Raw genomic sequence first — 13,686 nt, forward strand, 5'->3', positions numbered from 1 at the left:
CCAAAGTATGCGGATTACACACACTTTCCAGGTTTAATACTTAGTGGGCTAAGTTATAATCTTTCGTCTCCTTAACTCTGCTGATTCTCTTCGCCCCCCCCCTCCCGTCTCTCTCTCTCTCTCTCTCTCTCTCTCTCTCTGCACACACACACACACACACACCACTGTTCCTCTGAATTCTCTGCTTGCATCTCTCCCCCATTATGACTGAAACGAGGCACCAGCCTTGCCCCATCCTCTCACCACTTCTGCAATGCAACTGTTAACTAGTAATATGCCTTTCCTGTATACGACTAGTTATTTGTTGAAATGTCTTAGCATGTCTCTTTCCAGTGCATAGAAGATAGTGCCTCATTATTTCAAACGCAATGTGTCCAGGCATCTCAATGGAATGGATATTTGTGTGTTTACGTTTCTTTGGAAGGAACTGACAGGGTTTTGATTTATGACGGTCACATACAAATCAGTCCTAGTCATTCTAAGAACGAGACTTCATTTCCCATCTCCTGATGTATAGCCGTTGCTGCTGTTGTTTAACTCTGGTCTGTCTGGCCAAGCAGAACCATGAACCACAGTCAAGCAATCGCCTCCGGGCTGTCCCATGGAGCGATGGGGTGAAACTAGGATATCTGGCCTTGAGCGGCATTTAGTTTCGCTACGCCACTAGCTTTATAGGAAGCAGTTTGATTAGTACAACTGTTACCCTTGTAACAATATTTTCATATCATATAATTTACTTTAACACAAGTATACATACTCGTTATGTTTTTCCAAACTAGACTTTCGGCGTTGATTTTTATTAGTGTAATATTTACTAATAGCGAATACTTTCATGTTAGAAAGGACAGGAGCACCTCGAAGAGCCACCCAGGCTGGAGATGCTGCAATTGTCGCAGCAGCAGAGGCAACTACCCTTACGAACGCGGTGGCCATAAGGGACAGTCTTCAGTTAGAGGTGCCTGCCCTGACTGTCGGGCGAAGGCTGCTTGATGCTGCTATACACCATATAATTCCAGCAATGAAGGAACGCCTGACACAACAGCACAGAGCAGGAAGGTTAGCCTTTGCTCAACTCAACTCCCAGGAAAATCTAGTCTTTTCGTCGCGAGTCTTCTTCACGGATGAAAATTGTTTCTCCTCCACCTCGCATGGCAGGGTTCACTGCAGAAGAAGAAACAACACCAGGTATATGGTATTACCATTTTTATTACTGACAAAATTCCGTACTCTTATTGTCCCCTCACCCCCAGGCTCTGTCTTCGTTGCAGTCATCTGTTTTCTGTCCACCGCCTACTAGAAGCAAGATCAATCAGACGTAATAAATATAATGTGTTCCTTGGCCTTCCCACACAAACAGGACAGATGAAGTAAACTGTTTCAATGTCTTTTCCTCCATATACGCTTTATTAATGCGTCGGTGGTGGTCGGTGGTCGCGGCGGCGGCGGCGGCGGTGGTGGTGGATTGTGGGTGTTGGTGGGTGTTGGCAGCGGTGGTGGTGGTGGGTGGTGGTGGTGGGTGGCAGGTGGCGGAGACGTTGGTGGTGGTGGCTGTTGTTGTTATTTTTGTTGTTCTTGAGTGTGTGTGTGTGTGTGTGTGTGTGTGGGTGGGTGGGTGGGTGGGTGGGTGTGGGTGTGGGTGTGTGTTTCAGTGAGAGAATAGTCAACTCATAAATCACTTATTGATTCATATCAGACTTCTTCATTTCCCTCTATTTGTGTATTGTAACTTGTTATTTGTATACATATTTTCATCACAACCGCATAATGTCCACGTATTTCCTTCATTCATAGGTAATAATACTTGCCAATATCTATATAAATATCCGTTTCATCTCAAATTTCGCATTCGTCGTGTGACTGAAACTGCTCCGGTACTTGCTGCTCTGTCTGTGGTGGCGAGATGTTCGGGGTATTAACAAGTCGTCCAGAAAGAGCGGACCGAGGCTTGTGCCTTCCACTTTGGGTGTAGTACGAACTTCTGAACGGAGCTGTACAGCTTAGAAGGTCATTGATACATAAAAGAAAGACAGAATCCAAAAGTGAACCCCTGATAAGAGTAAATTAATGGTCTTTGAGAGAAATGAAGTTACTTAATGTACAATGAAGCTGGACGGTGAGGAAATGGAGAATGTGAGTGGATTCAAGCACGTAGATAGTGTGATGGGCAATGATGGAAGTTTAAAGGAGGAAGTGCTTGAAAGGGTACAGCAGGGTAAAAAGGTTGCTGGTTCACTTAAAGCAGTGATATGGAATAGGGATGTGAGCATGGAAGTAAAAAGGTCAATGCATGATAATATTGTGATGCCCACTTTGACATACGGAAGTGAAGCTGGGACCCTGTTGGAAGGACACAAGCCAATGGTGTGAGCAATGGAAATGAGTTATATGAGTGGAGCATGTAGAGTTACATGGAGAGACAAACATATGAGGAAGTAAACTAGCGTTGTGGTATTGATGTGGATCTGATTGAAAGTCTGAAAAAAATACTCTGAGTGGTTTGATTATGTTGAGAGAATTGGAGGATGAGAGACTGACCAGGAGAGTTTATGTGAGTGAGATGGAAGGGGAGAGGGGATTGGGCGACCTATTATGAGATGGAGGGATGGAATGGAGAGATATATGGTAGGAAGGGGGTGTGAACTGGAGGGCAGAAAGATGACATACATCAGGACAACGAAGAGGTGATTTGTTTGTGGCCACCCCTTGCGGGATTAAGGTGTCTGGGTGAGGAAGGTGAGAAGTGTTAATATTGGGGGTGGGGTTATGAGGGGTAGACTGAGAAAGACATGGGACGAGGTCATTAAGTGTGACCTCAGGGTTAAGGGACTGAACAGGGAGGCTGCAATGAATCGTGCAGCATGGATAGCCGCCATTAGGTGACCAAGGCCGACGCATACAAGCATGTTGGAGCCTTTAAAAACGAAAACGAAAACGATATATATATATATATATATATATATATATATATATATATATATATATATATATATATAACGATAAATAAATAAATATATATATATATATATATATATATATATATATATATATATATGTATGTATACAGTATATATATTTGATATTTATGTATATATTTATATATACAGTATATTATATATCAAAACAAACGGAAAGCCCACTGATGCACAGTGGCCAGCCTTACCCTTGAGGCCTCCACCATCAAAGGCCACCACCTGGATGGTGTACTCTGGTGTGGTCTCTCGGTCCAGGCAGCACAGTGCAGTCCGCACCACCCCAGTGTCAGGTTCTATGGTGAAGATGGCCTCACCGGAGTTCTCGTCTATGACATTCTTCTCAATGGAGTACGTGAGGCGGGCGTTGGTGCCGTCTGCGTCGTCGTCTGCGTCCCAGGCCGACACCACCACTATGGGAAGGTCTACAGAAACACAGTGAAATGTTTATAGACTTAATTATGGCCAAGCAAAACTATTTCGAATGTAAATTAGATGTTGAAATAGAGAAATGGGCTTAAAAATGACTGGTCAGTGCCTGTATGGATGGGGTGTAAAAAAAGGAATAAATGGGAACTAGTGTGAGTTTGTTTGTTCCATCGTTAATATCCATCCACTTTACGTCAAGGGGCACTTCCGTATAGTCGAGGAATTTGGTTAATTTGGTTTTACCACATTCAATGTCCATTCACTGAAAATTCAATTCAGCAGTCAGAGGCATCTGGCTGTTGTTTTAGGAAAGGTATCTGCTGATCCTGAGGAAATTATAAGTGAGAAACAGAATGTTTCAAGAAGCGATCAGATATCTGCTTTTAATCCTTTCATGGTTACGTGGACTCTAGCACTTTGCTTGGGCTAACACTAGATCATTATTATCAGCTGGAGGTTAGTCACAGTGTCCGCAAACGATATTTTGACGTCATAATCACAAGGGAGATCTGAATAGGTGACTGTTTCCATTTGCACCACAGCCACACCTGTGGTTGGCGCCTTGACCAGTGGTTCTTAGCCTGTTTGCTGCCGTTATCCCTTGGCACACCAAGACTGGGTGCTGCTGCCCCAGGCTACTTAAACCGGGAAAATGCAGAAAAACATTGGTATTGGTAATGTATTTTCCAAGTGATTATACAAGCTATAGAAAGGTCAATGTATGATTTTCTGCTACATTAAATTAATATTATCAGTAGAACATGCACTTGGTTAGACTACTGGTGTGATGGGTGAAACAAATTTCTCTTTAATCAGTTTTTCTATTTGTGGCTCAAAGGCAATACGGATGGCATGTCACAGTAGCAGCCTTGTTTTGTACATTCACTTTTTTTTTTTTTTTTGCACAGCAGAAAAGACCACTTCACAGTTTTATGTAGTTGCAAAAGGCATTAGGATCTTGTGTGTTCACTGGGATAGAATGGTGTATTCTTTACCAAATTTTATCTAGAAAGTAGCCAGATCCTGCTTATGACAATCTTTTTTATTGTCTAAAAAAAGAAAAAGAAAAATCGTCAAGCAAAGTTTTGCTGATATTAACCCCTTTGAAAAGGCAAAATTACCCCTTTGGCGGTAAAAAAAAAAAAAAAAAAACTACCCCCAGGTTAAGAACCAGTGGCCTAGATTAATCATATGTTACTCAGTTATGTAGCCCCTCTCATCCCGGGCACGCAGGTGGTGGAACTCAGTGACATACTGGTGGACGGAAGGGAGGTGTGTGTGTGCTGTGCTCAATCCTTGGTTCTCTATCCCTCCATTACAATATTTACCACCACCCTATTATCACAGTCAGCAGTCAGAATGTATTGTAAGAAGCTGACAGGAGTGAAGAAGGCTTGTGTTTTGATGCTGTGGAGGCAGGCTAAGTCTGTTTTCTATTTATCTCGTGACATCGATGTGCGAGGCCGGCTGCATATGAACTTACGAAGGCGGCAGTGGCCGTCTCATCAGGCCCGGTACCCGAGTCAGAGAAAGTCCGTGGAGCCAACAGAAATACTTTCCTAAGGAATGACATTGAATTACACAGATCTTCACACTTTAAAAGCTTGTCAGTCCTTGAAGAAGTCTTTCTCTTTCCTTCTGAGTCCTTCTTTCTCCAGGTTACCGTGCCTGGTGGGAGGGACGCAGTTTCCTACTTCAGCTCATAAACAACCGATTAAACATATCGATGCTAAATGCTGCTTAGATAACATATTTAACCTGATCCAACAAGGTCAAAGCACGGTCCTTCCCTTCTCCTGTCAGCTGAAGAACTGTTCTGATTGCCGGTACTTAAAATAGGTTGATGGCATACAGTGTAAAGGAGGGGGGGGGGGAAGGGAATAAAAGGGTCGAGCAAAACACACAACATCCTTCCCCTCTGACCACCAACATGTCAGTGAGGTGAGCTCACCCACTTGTTTGCCTAGAACGAGAGTACATAACTACCTGATGTACAATCAGTTTAATCAGCCACGGGTGTGGCTGTGACCACTGGTGTGGCTGTCGTGCAAGCTGAAACAGTTTTGTGTACAAATCTCTCGCGAGTACGGTGTCAGGATTTCTTCTACAGTCATTAATATTGTTCTAAATATAAAACGAAGCTTCCGTGTTTGATAAAGAACGTTCTAATGCGTAACATGCTCGTGTATGCTTTTTCTTTTCGGAGTTCTAAATGAGGAAGGAAGGATATTTCTGCTACCAGATTTCGCGACTCCTACGAAGGTTAGCGGAGCTTTGCGAGTAGCATTTTAGTCCACATATTTATCGTTGGAGTTTAAGCTGGTAAACAGAGAGAGAGAGAGAGAGAGAGAGAGAGAGAGAGAGAGAGAGAGAGAGAGCTAACCACCTCACCAAGCTGATTAACACAAAGGGCTCTAACGCTCTCACCTGGAGGCCCATTCTCCTGAACACGGCCGAACATGGTGGTGTTGGGGAAGACCGGCGGGTTGTCATTGATATCCTTCACCACCACCGTAACCACAGTCTCCACCACGTGCACCACCCGCCCTTCACCACCACCCTCCCAAGACAATCCAGACTCACTCCCGCCCTCACACTCGTTGTGGAACCTGTTGAGGCCTGGGGCTTCACTGGTGTGAGTGGGGCGGGAGGGCGAGGGTTTTGATTGTGGTAGTGTGGTTCTTGTTTGGCGTCTTTGAACATAAGTTGTCGTTTTAGTCTCTCGCAGCGCTCCATTGGCCATGTTCTGTTCCTGGTAAAAATGAGATATGATATAAAACTGAACTTACTGTATAGGCTCCTTACACTGTTGATGTTGTGTCTGCGTCTTAGTGTGGCGTGTGCTGTGCAGTGCTTCATTATGCTGTGCTGTGCTGTGTTGGCCTAGTCTACAAGTGGGGCACATGTGGTCAGTAAACTCTATATTTATTTGTCTATCTGTCTATGTGTTCAGAGTCATGGATGAAAATATTATGCATCGGTTGAGAGAAGGATGAGCTGAATGACGCTAAGAGTAGGAAATTGATGAGTAACAGAGTAGAAGTGACGATGAACGGTATGTAACACTGAGAAGAATGAAGAAATGTCGCTAGTTAACGAAGACACCAGTAGGGAAGGATGGCATGATCCTTTTCCTCACGAAGGATTTATTCTATGGTGGATAATAATGTCTAGCAGCAACAAGAGTATAATAACATAAAGTAATCGCTATGCATGGGTGAATAGAGGCTGAGTAAAATCGTCTGAAGTCATCAAGAGTAACACAAGAAGCGTGTCATGGTAGTGAATGAGCTAATGTATGGGTAAGGATGGTACTACAGCCAATGTCCCACAACTGCCACGTCACACACTGGCCACATTCTGATGGGCTACTGAGCGGTCTCTCCCATGTTCTCGAGCCCATAGTGATCACACACACACACACACACACACACACACACACACACACACACACACACACACACACACACACACACACACACACACACACACACACACACACACCGGTGGGGTGTTCCTTGGCTGCTATTCCTCGATGAGTTGCCTTGATTTATGGTTCACGGTCAGGAGGACGATGGACAAAAGTTGCATCAGACTTAGAGGCAAACTGGTCAGAAACTTTGAATGACAATTCGAAAAAAAAAAATTCTGGTTTCTCTAAACTTGAAGTATAAATTTGCATAAATAAAAAGGCCTCACTCAGTCGGCACAAATGTTGCATTCTGTTCCAGCCAACGCCAGACGACCTTAGTCAGCTGAGTGTGTCATATACGCGTGAGAATGTTGCTACTGTTACCATTAAGCCTCTCACTGACGGGGCAACAGTTTTCTACTCAGACTAATACCAGATGATTTTATTTAACTGAATCAGTCATACGAGCTTGAGTGTTACGTTTGTTAATATTATTCCTCTAATGGTTGAGATACATATAACATATTATTCCACATGACGCCAGACGATTACATTCATCCAGGAGTGAGTCATAGGAGTGTTGGTGGTAATAGAAGTCGGCTCACTCCCTGACCTGAGACTCTGGACCTAATGGTGTGACTCCCCCAGCATGGCTAAGTCATTACTCCTCATACAGTAACATTATAATTGTAGATAAATAATTAACATGGACTGCCACTCACCCAGCTGGATAAAATCATCTGACGTTAGGTGAAATAGATCACTCAAGTTACCGCAACGAAGAGGGTGTTCTTGGCGACAGTCTAACACTTAGGCGCCTTAAGACTTGTTCGCGTGTGAATAAAAACGTCAGGCGTTAGCTGGACCTGAAAAGTAACGTTGCCTCGGCCATAGGAGGGTTGATGATGCCGGTATTAACACTCTCAGGCTCTTGTACTCACCCAAGTGAACGAATACCACCGCTGTCCCGACTATGAGAGGGTTAAAATTACCAATACTGATACGCGGTGGATCCTGGAATTATCTCACAGCTGAATACAATCCCTAGTAATTATATCTATCTATCTATCTATCTATATCTATCTATCTATTTATCTATATATATACACAAGTATATATATATATATATATATATATATATATATATATATATATATTTGGATGGACTTTGAGAAGGCACAGACAAAGAAATGTGTAATAGTTATTTACCAGCTCTCTAAGTTTCAACACCAACGTACAGCATAATTTAACTCTCACGGTGGAGACAACTCTAGTAAATTGTTCCAGTTAATACCAGACGTTATACTCAGTTGAGGGTGAGTACAGATGTCTGAGTTTAGTATTCGATTCCAGCTGATGGCAGATAATATGGTTTCAGTGGGAGTGAGTCACAGGTGCCTGAGTGTTATGTAATTTTACTTGTACCATGGGACTTACTCTAGAATTATAATGACGTGAAGCTGGCACTTAGGCCATGTCCACTGCTTCATCCTTTGTTGTCACAGCAGGTATTTAGGGGACCGGGGATTAGTTACTAATTCTAGACCTTTAAGCTGAGAGCGACCAGATAAGGACGTGTGGAGTTAAATAAGATGAAAAATAACTACAATGAGCCTGGCATTTCCCACATACATGGTGTCCCGGGAAAAAAGGGTGTAACTTTGGGAAATGATCGAGGAGGGAATTTTATGTGGCAATGCTATATCAACATGCCTCCACATGCCAGCAGTTACGGACCCACACGTGATGACCTCAGGGGTGCAAATGGTTTCCCTCAGAATTTACCCATTAGGTTAGCAGCAGCTGCACCTCCGTTTTGGCTGACATTAGGATTTTCTAATCTATGATTTCTCAGTTATGTCCTTTAATCCTGTGACACGCTATATACGAGTATGTCGGCCAACCAGCCGTGAGGGGAAGAACCAAGACATATTTGGTGTACTCTGTCCACTTTAACTTGGCATATATCTGCCATCCCTCCATCGTGAACGCCAAACTGTGACAAGAGTTTAATAATAAAATATGGCGCTTGTCACGAAGAAGTACTATAGAAAGGAAGTAGAACCATAGTACTGGCTTATACTGTCAATGAGGTTAGTGAAATAAGCTATCAAAAGACAAAAATCTTCAAGTTAAGGTGGACGAACTGTCGGAAAGTTACTCCCTGCAGTCTGATGACTCACTTTATTCTTAGTCCTGCCAGGGATATGTAGCGTAGGTTTGACTTTTCGAACTTTAGGAATAATATATAGCTTACATTAATGGACGTCCTCGTTAATCAATGGGAAAACATTTGTAGAGGGAAAAAAAAATCCGTGCTAAACAGAGGCTTAATTGGACTACCATTTTTTTATGTGCTACATTATGGTGTGGCGACACACGCAGCCTTACCTTGTCTTGATGCAGTCTCTTCTCAGCCTGGTATAAATCTCTGGAGTCTGGCTGAACCATTCCTGGGTTTTGATGAAGTACTGATGAAGTGTGTTGCTGCTGCATTTCAGACTTCACCTCAGTTGCTTTAGGCTTTTCCTGTTTGTCACGATACTGAGAATCAAGAGGGACTGCTACTTGATATTCGTCTTTTACTGTAGTATTCCAAACACGTTCCTTATGCAGGGTATCTGATTCAGACTCAGTTAAATGGAAGCGACACTGTGAGCTCAAGCGCAGTGCACTGGTCTTATGCCTCTTATTCCAGCAAAGGCGCTTTCCACTCACTGAGGACAACTGCCTTACTCGAGGATGCACAGAGGTCTTCCACTTTACTTCACCACCCTCAACAAATGACTTATCTCTGTCGACAAAAACATGTTTTTTCTTTGAAATGTTGAAGGATTGGGTATCTGACTGGAATCGTTCTAATCTTCTAGATTTCGTTTTAACAGCGGATAAAACTTGAAACGATGACCTTTGGTAACTCAGTAAACTTTTTTCCTTAGATAATTTTGCAGAAGAATCACTCATACTGCCTTTCCTTTTAATTCTCTTGCTGTTTATAAGAAATTGTGAAGATCTCCAAAGATAATGTTTTCTCTTACCATTCGCCACTGTATTTGCTCCCATATTCATTTCACTGGTATCATCAACTTCCCTGCTGGTCCTCTCACTTCTTTCCACTCGGTGTGTCGTTCCTGCCTGTGTCTCACTGGCAAGGGTAGTACTTTTGCCAGAGTGGTGTAATGAAAGCGGAGAGGTTCTATGGACAGCCAGAGGATATGACTCCTGTCGGCTTTTCACATCGCCATTCTCACCAGAATATGAAGCAAGAGTATCAGACAAATGATCTGAGGATTCTTTTGACAAAGGTTTTGATGGTGAGATACGTTCCTTAAATGATCTAGAAAGCAATGGCAATAAACGCGGGGAAGAAGTAGGTCCATGTGGCACAGTCCCGTCAGGTTGCTGGTGTCCCCATGAGGCGTGTCGGTTGTGTTGCTGTGGTGAATGTTGCTGTGGCCACATGGATGCGGCAGGGTGGTATGCGTCCTCACCCTTCACCCACCTCTGCCCGTCCCTCACCTCCACCCTCACCCTCCACATCGACCTGCCCTCAGGTGGGTCACGATCCACTGCCTGCAAGTAGAGGACAGAAGAGGAAATGTCTATCTATCTATCTATCTATCTATAGCCCGACGCCCTAATCCCGCAAAGGGTGGCCGCAGACAAAACGCCTCCAAGTCGCTCTGTCACCCACCATTCGACTACCCTCCCCCCAACTCACCCCCCCTTCCCTCATATACCTCTCAACTCCATCCCTCCACCTCATCCTCGGTCTACCTCTCCCTCTCCCCCCCCTCCACCTCACCTACATACACCCTCTTAGTCAGTCTTTCATTCTCCATTCTCTTCACATGTCCAAACCACCTCAGTGTATTTCTCCTAATCTTTTCAACCACATCCACATCTACCCCACAGCGTTCCTTCACTTCTTCATTCGTCAACCTGTCCCTCCACGTCACTCCACATGCTCCTCTCAAGTAACTCATTTCCACTGCTCTCACTCTTGACTTGTTCCCCTCTTGCAAGGTCCATGCCTCGCTTCCATACGTCAGGGTAGGGATCACAATACTATCATGCAGTGACTTCTTAACTTCCATACTCACCTCCCTATTTCTCATCACTGCTTTCAGTGTACCAACGACCTTCCTTCCCTGCTGTACCCTTTCACGCACTTCATCCCCGAAAGTTCCATCCTTACTCATCACACTACCCAAGTACTTGAATGCACTCACATTCTCCATATCCTCACCATCCAACCTCACTGCACACTCTGTGACTTCATTCCTCTCAAACACCATAACTTTACTTTTGTTTACATTAACTTTCAAATTCATCCTCCTACACACTGTCCCAAATTCATTCACCAAACCTTGCAACTCCCATTCATCTTCACTCAACAGTACTGTATCAACCAGCAAAAAGCACCACAGGAAGCTTCCAAATCTCACCCTCATTCATTAGAGCCACCCCCACATCCACTGCCCTACCCTGCACCTCCTTTACAACCCCATCCATGTATATATTAAACAGCCATGGAGACATCACACACCCCTGTTTCAGTCCCACATTGAGATCAAAGAACTCACTCAGCTCAACATCCACTCGCACCGTAACCCTAGCTCCCTCGTACATACTCTTCACAGCACTCAACAATTTCCCCTCCACTCCATATATTCTTAATACCTTCCACATACCTTGCCTATATAAACTGTCATAAGCTTTCTCCAAGTCCATGAAGGCAGCATACACTTTCCTTCCCTTCTCTAGATACTTCTCCACTAAACATCTTAGAACAAATATCTGATCTACACACCCTTTTCCCTTCCTAAATCCCCCTTGTTTCTCCAACTAGCTCCTCTGTCATATGCCTAACCCTATCGATGAGTATTCTACCATATATTTTACCAGTCACACTAAGTAGGCAAATACCCCTATGGTTACCACATACTTCTCTCTCTCCTTTTCCTTTGTATAAAGGAACAATTATACCTGATTTCCAGTCCTCTGGAACCCTTCCCTCTTCCCAAGCCAATCTACACAACTTCCATATCCACTCCACAACAATCTCACCCCCATACCTAAGCATTTCACCACACACTCCATCAATTCCTGGGGCCTTTCCCAACTTAATATTCTTCATCGCTTCCACTACTTCCGCCCTACTGATCTCTTCCTCCCTCCTCTCATCTCTTCTTCTCCCAGCCATTCCCCAACCACTTATACTCGCACTGCTGTCACTCTCTACATTCAACAAATCCTCAAAGTGCTCCTTCCATCTCCTCAGTTTCTCTCTTTTCTCCACCAACAATCTATTATTCCTATCTTTCACTCCCCTACTATTTCCCCTTTCACACTGCCTTACTTTCTTTACCTCCTTCCAAAACAATTTCTTACTCTCCCTCCATTTCACACTCAGATTCCTCCCAATCTCCTCATTCACTTTCTTTTTACTCTCCTTCACCAGTCTCTTAACCTCCCTTCTCCTGCTCACATATACCTCTCTCTACTCTCTCTCATCTTCTCCCCTACCTCTACTCGCTAACCATTCACTATATGCCTTCTTCTTTTGTTCCACGCTTGTTTCACCTCATCATTCCACCATGCTGTCCCTTGCACACCCTTGCATCTCCTCCTCACTCCACAAACCGCCTCACACGCTGCGCCTATCTCTTCCGTGAATATCTTACATACGTCTTCCACCCCTTCCATCTGCTCTAGCTCATACCTTCCCAATCTTTCTTCCACTATGCTCTTATACTCTGTCATTTTCTCACTATCTTGCAATTTCTCCACTCTTCTCACAGGAGCTGCTTCCTCCTGTCTTCCCCTTCGTCTCCTCAACCACTTTCTTTGCAGCTCTACCTTGGCCATCACTAAGTGATGGTCCGAGACTCCATTCCCCCACCCTCTCCACACTCTTGCATCCAACATTTGTCTTCTCATTCGCTCATCCACACACATGTAGTCTAATCACTGTCTTTTGTTCCACAAGTTCACCATCCATCCTCCTCATGACTCTCCATGTATACCTGTGAAGCATCTTATGCCGAAAGTAGGTGTTGGCTATTGCCAACCCCTTACAAGCACAGATGTCCACCAAAGCACTTCCATTCCCATCTACTTCAGCTGGCACACCCCACTGACCAACCACTCCATCCACTCGTACATTCCCAACTTTGCCATTCATGTCTCCAATCAACAGCACCCTCTCGCTGCTCTCAAACTTGTCCATACACGCTTCTACACTCGCCCAAAACTCATCTTTCACTCTTGCCACTCGATCCTCTGTCGGGGCATACACACATACAATCGCCCACGCTTGTATACCTACTTTCATCCTCACCCATACAATCCTTGCACCCACTGTTCCATACTCTCTTATATTCTCCTTCCACTTCTTGCTTATCATCAGACATACTCCCTCTCTTGCCCTCTCATTTTCATTGACTCCCGCCCATATACCTAAACCATATTCCCATTCTCTCACCCTTTCACCTCATTTAGTTTCAGTCAATCCACATATATCCACTTTTGCATCCTCAAGCACCTGAACAATCTCTCTCTCTTTCACTTCATTATTCACTCCTCTCACATTCCACGTTCCCACCCTAAGAATGTCCTTCGTCCGTTCCTTAGTCGTCAACGTATGATCCGTCCGGGTCCGAGGAGCTTTGTTCGCTTTTTTAGTTAGTTCTTTTTACGAGGTGGGGCACTAACCCACCACCAACCCTTTTAGTCGCCTCGTACGACAAGCAGGGATACTGGGGGAGTATTCTTGAAACCCCCCTACCCCCAGGGGGTAAAAGGATTCGAACCAGCGCTTGCAACTGCGTGAGTACAGCAGCTTACCAAGTGAGCCATTTGTTTAATAGAAAT

The 13,686-nt window shown here is 44.2% G+C and overlaps 1 protein-coding gene across 1 annotated transcript in view; it reads right to left on the reverse strand.

Annotated features, from left to right (window-relative positions):
• Positions 1-13,686, reverse strand: part of LOC145408089 (putative neural-cadherin 2) — a 171,596-nt gene that overhangs the window by 109,342 nt on the left and 48,568 nt on the right. The window contains exons 7-9 of the mRNA XM_080278896.1: positions 9,202-10,383; positions 5,826-6,150; positions 3,161-3,394 (exon numbers count right to left, since the gene is read on the reverse strand). Coding sequence (XP_080135022.1) covers positions 3,161-3,394; positions 5,826-6,150; positions 9,202-10,383 — 1,741 coding nt within the window. The remainder of the gene's footprint in view (positions 1-3,160; positions 3,395-5,825; positions 6,151-9,201; positions 10,384-13,686) is intronic.

The sequence above is a fragment of the Coenobita brevimanus genome, chromosome 75 (assembly GCF_032717465.1).
Source record: "Coenobita brevimanus isolate Jiangsu-jjx chromosome 75, ASM3271746v2, whole genome shotgun sequence".
In the NCBI taxonomy this organism is placed as follows: Eukaryota; Metazoa; Arthropoda; class Malacostraca; order Decapoda; family Coenobitidae; genus Coenobita; species Coenobita brevimanus.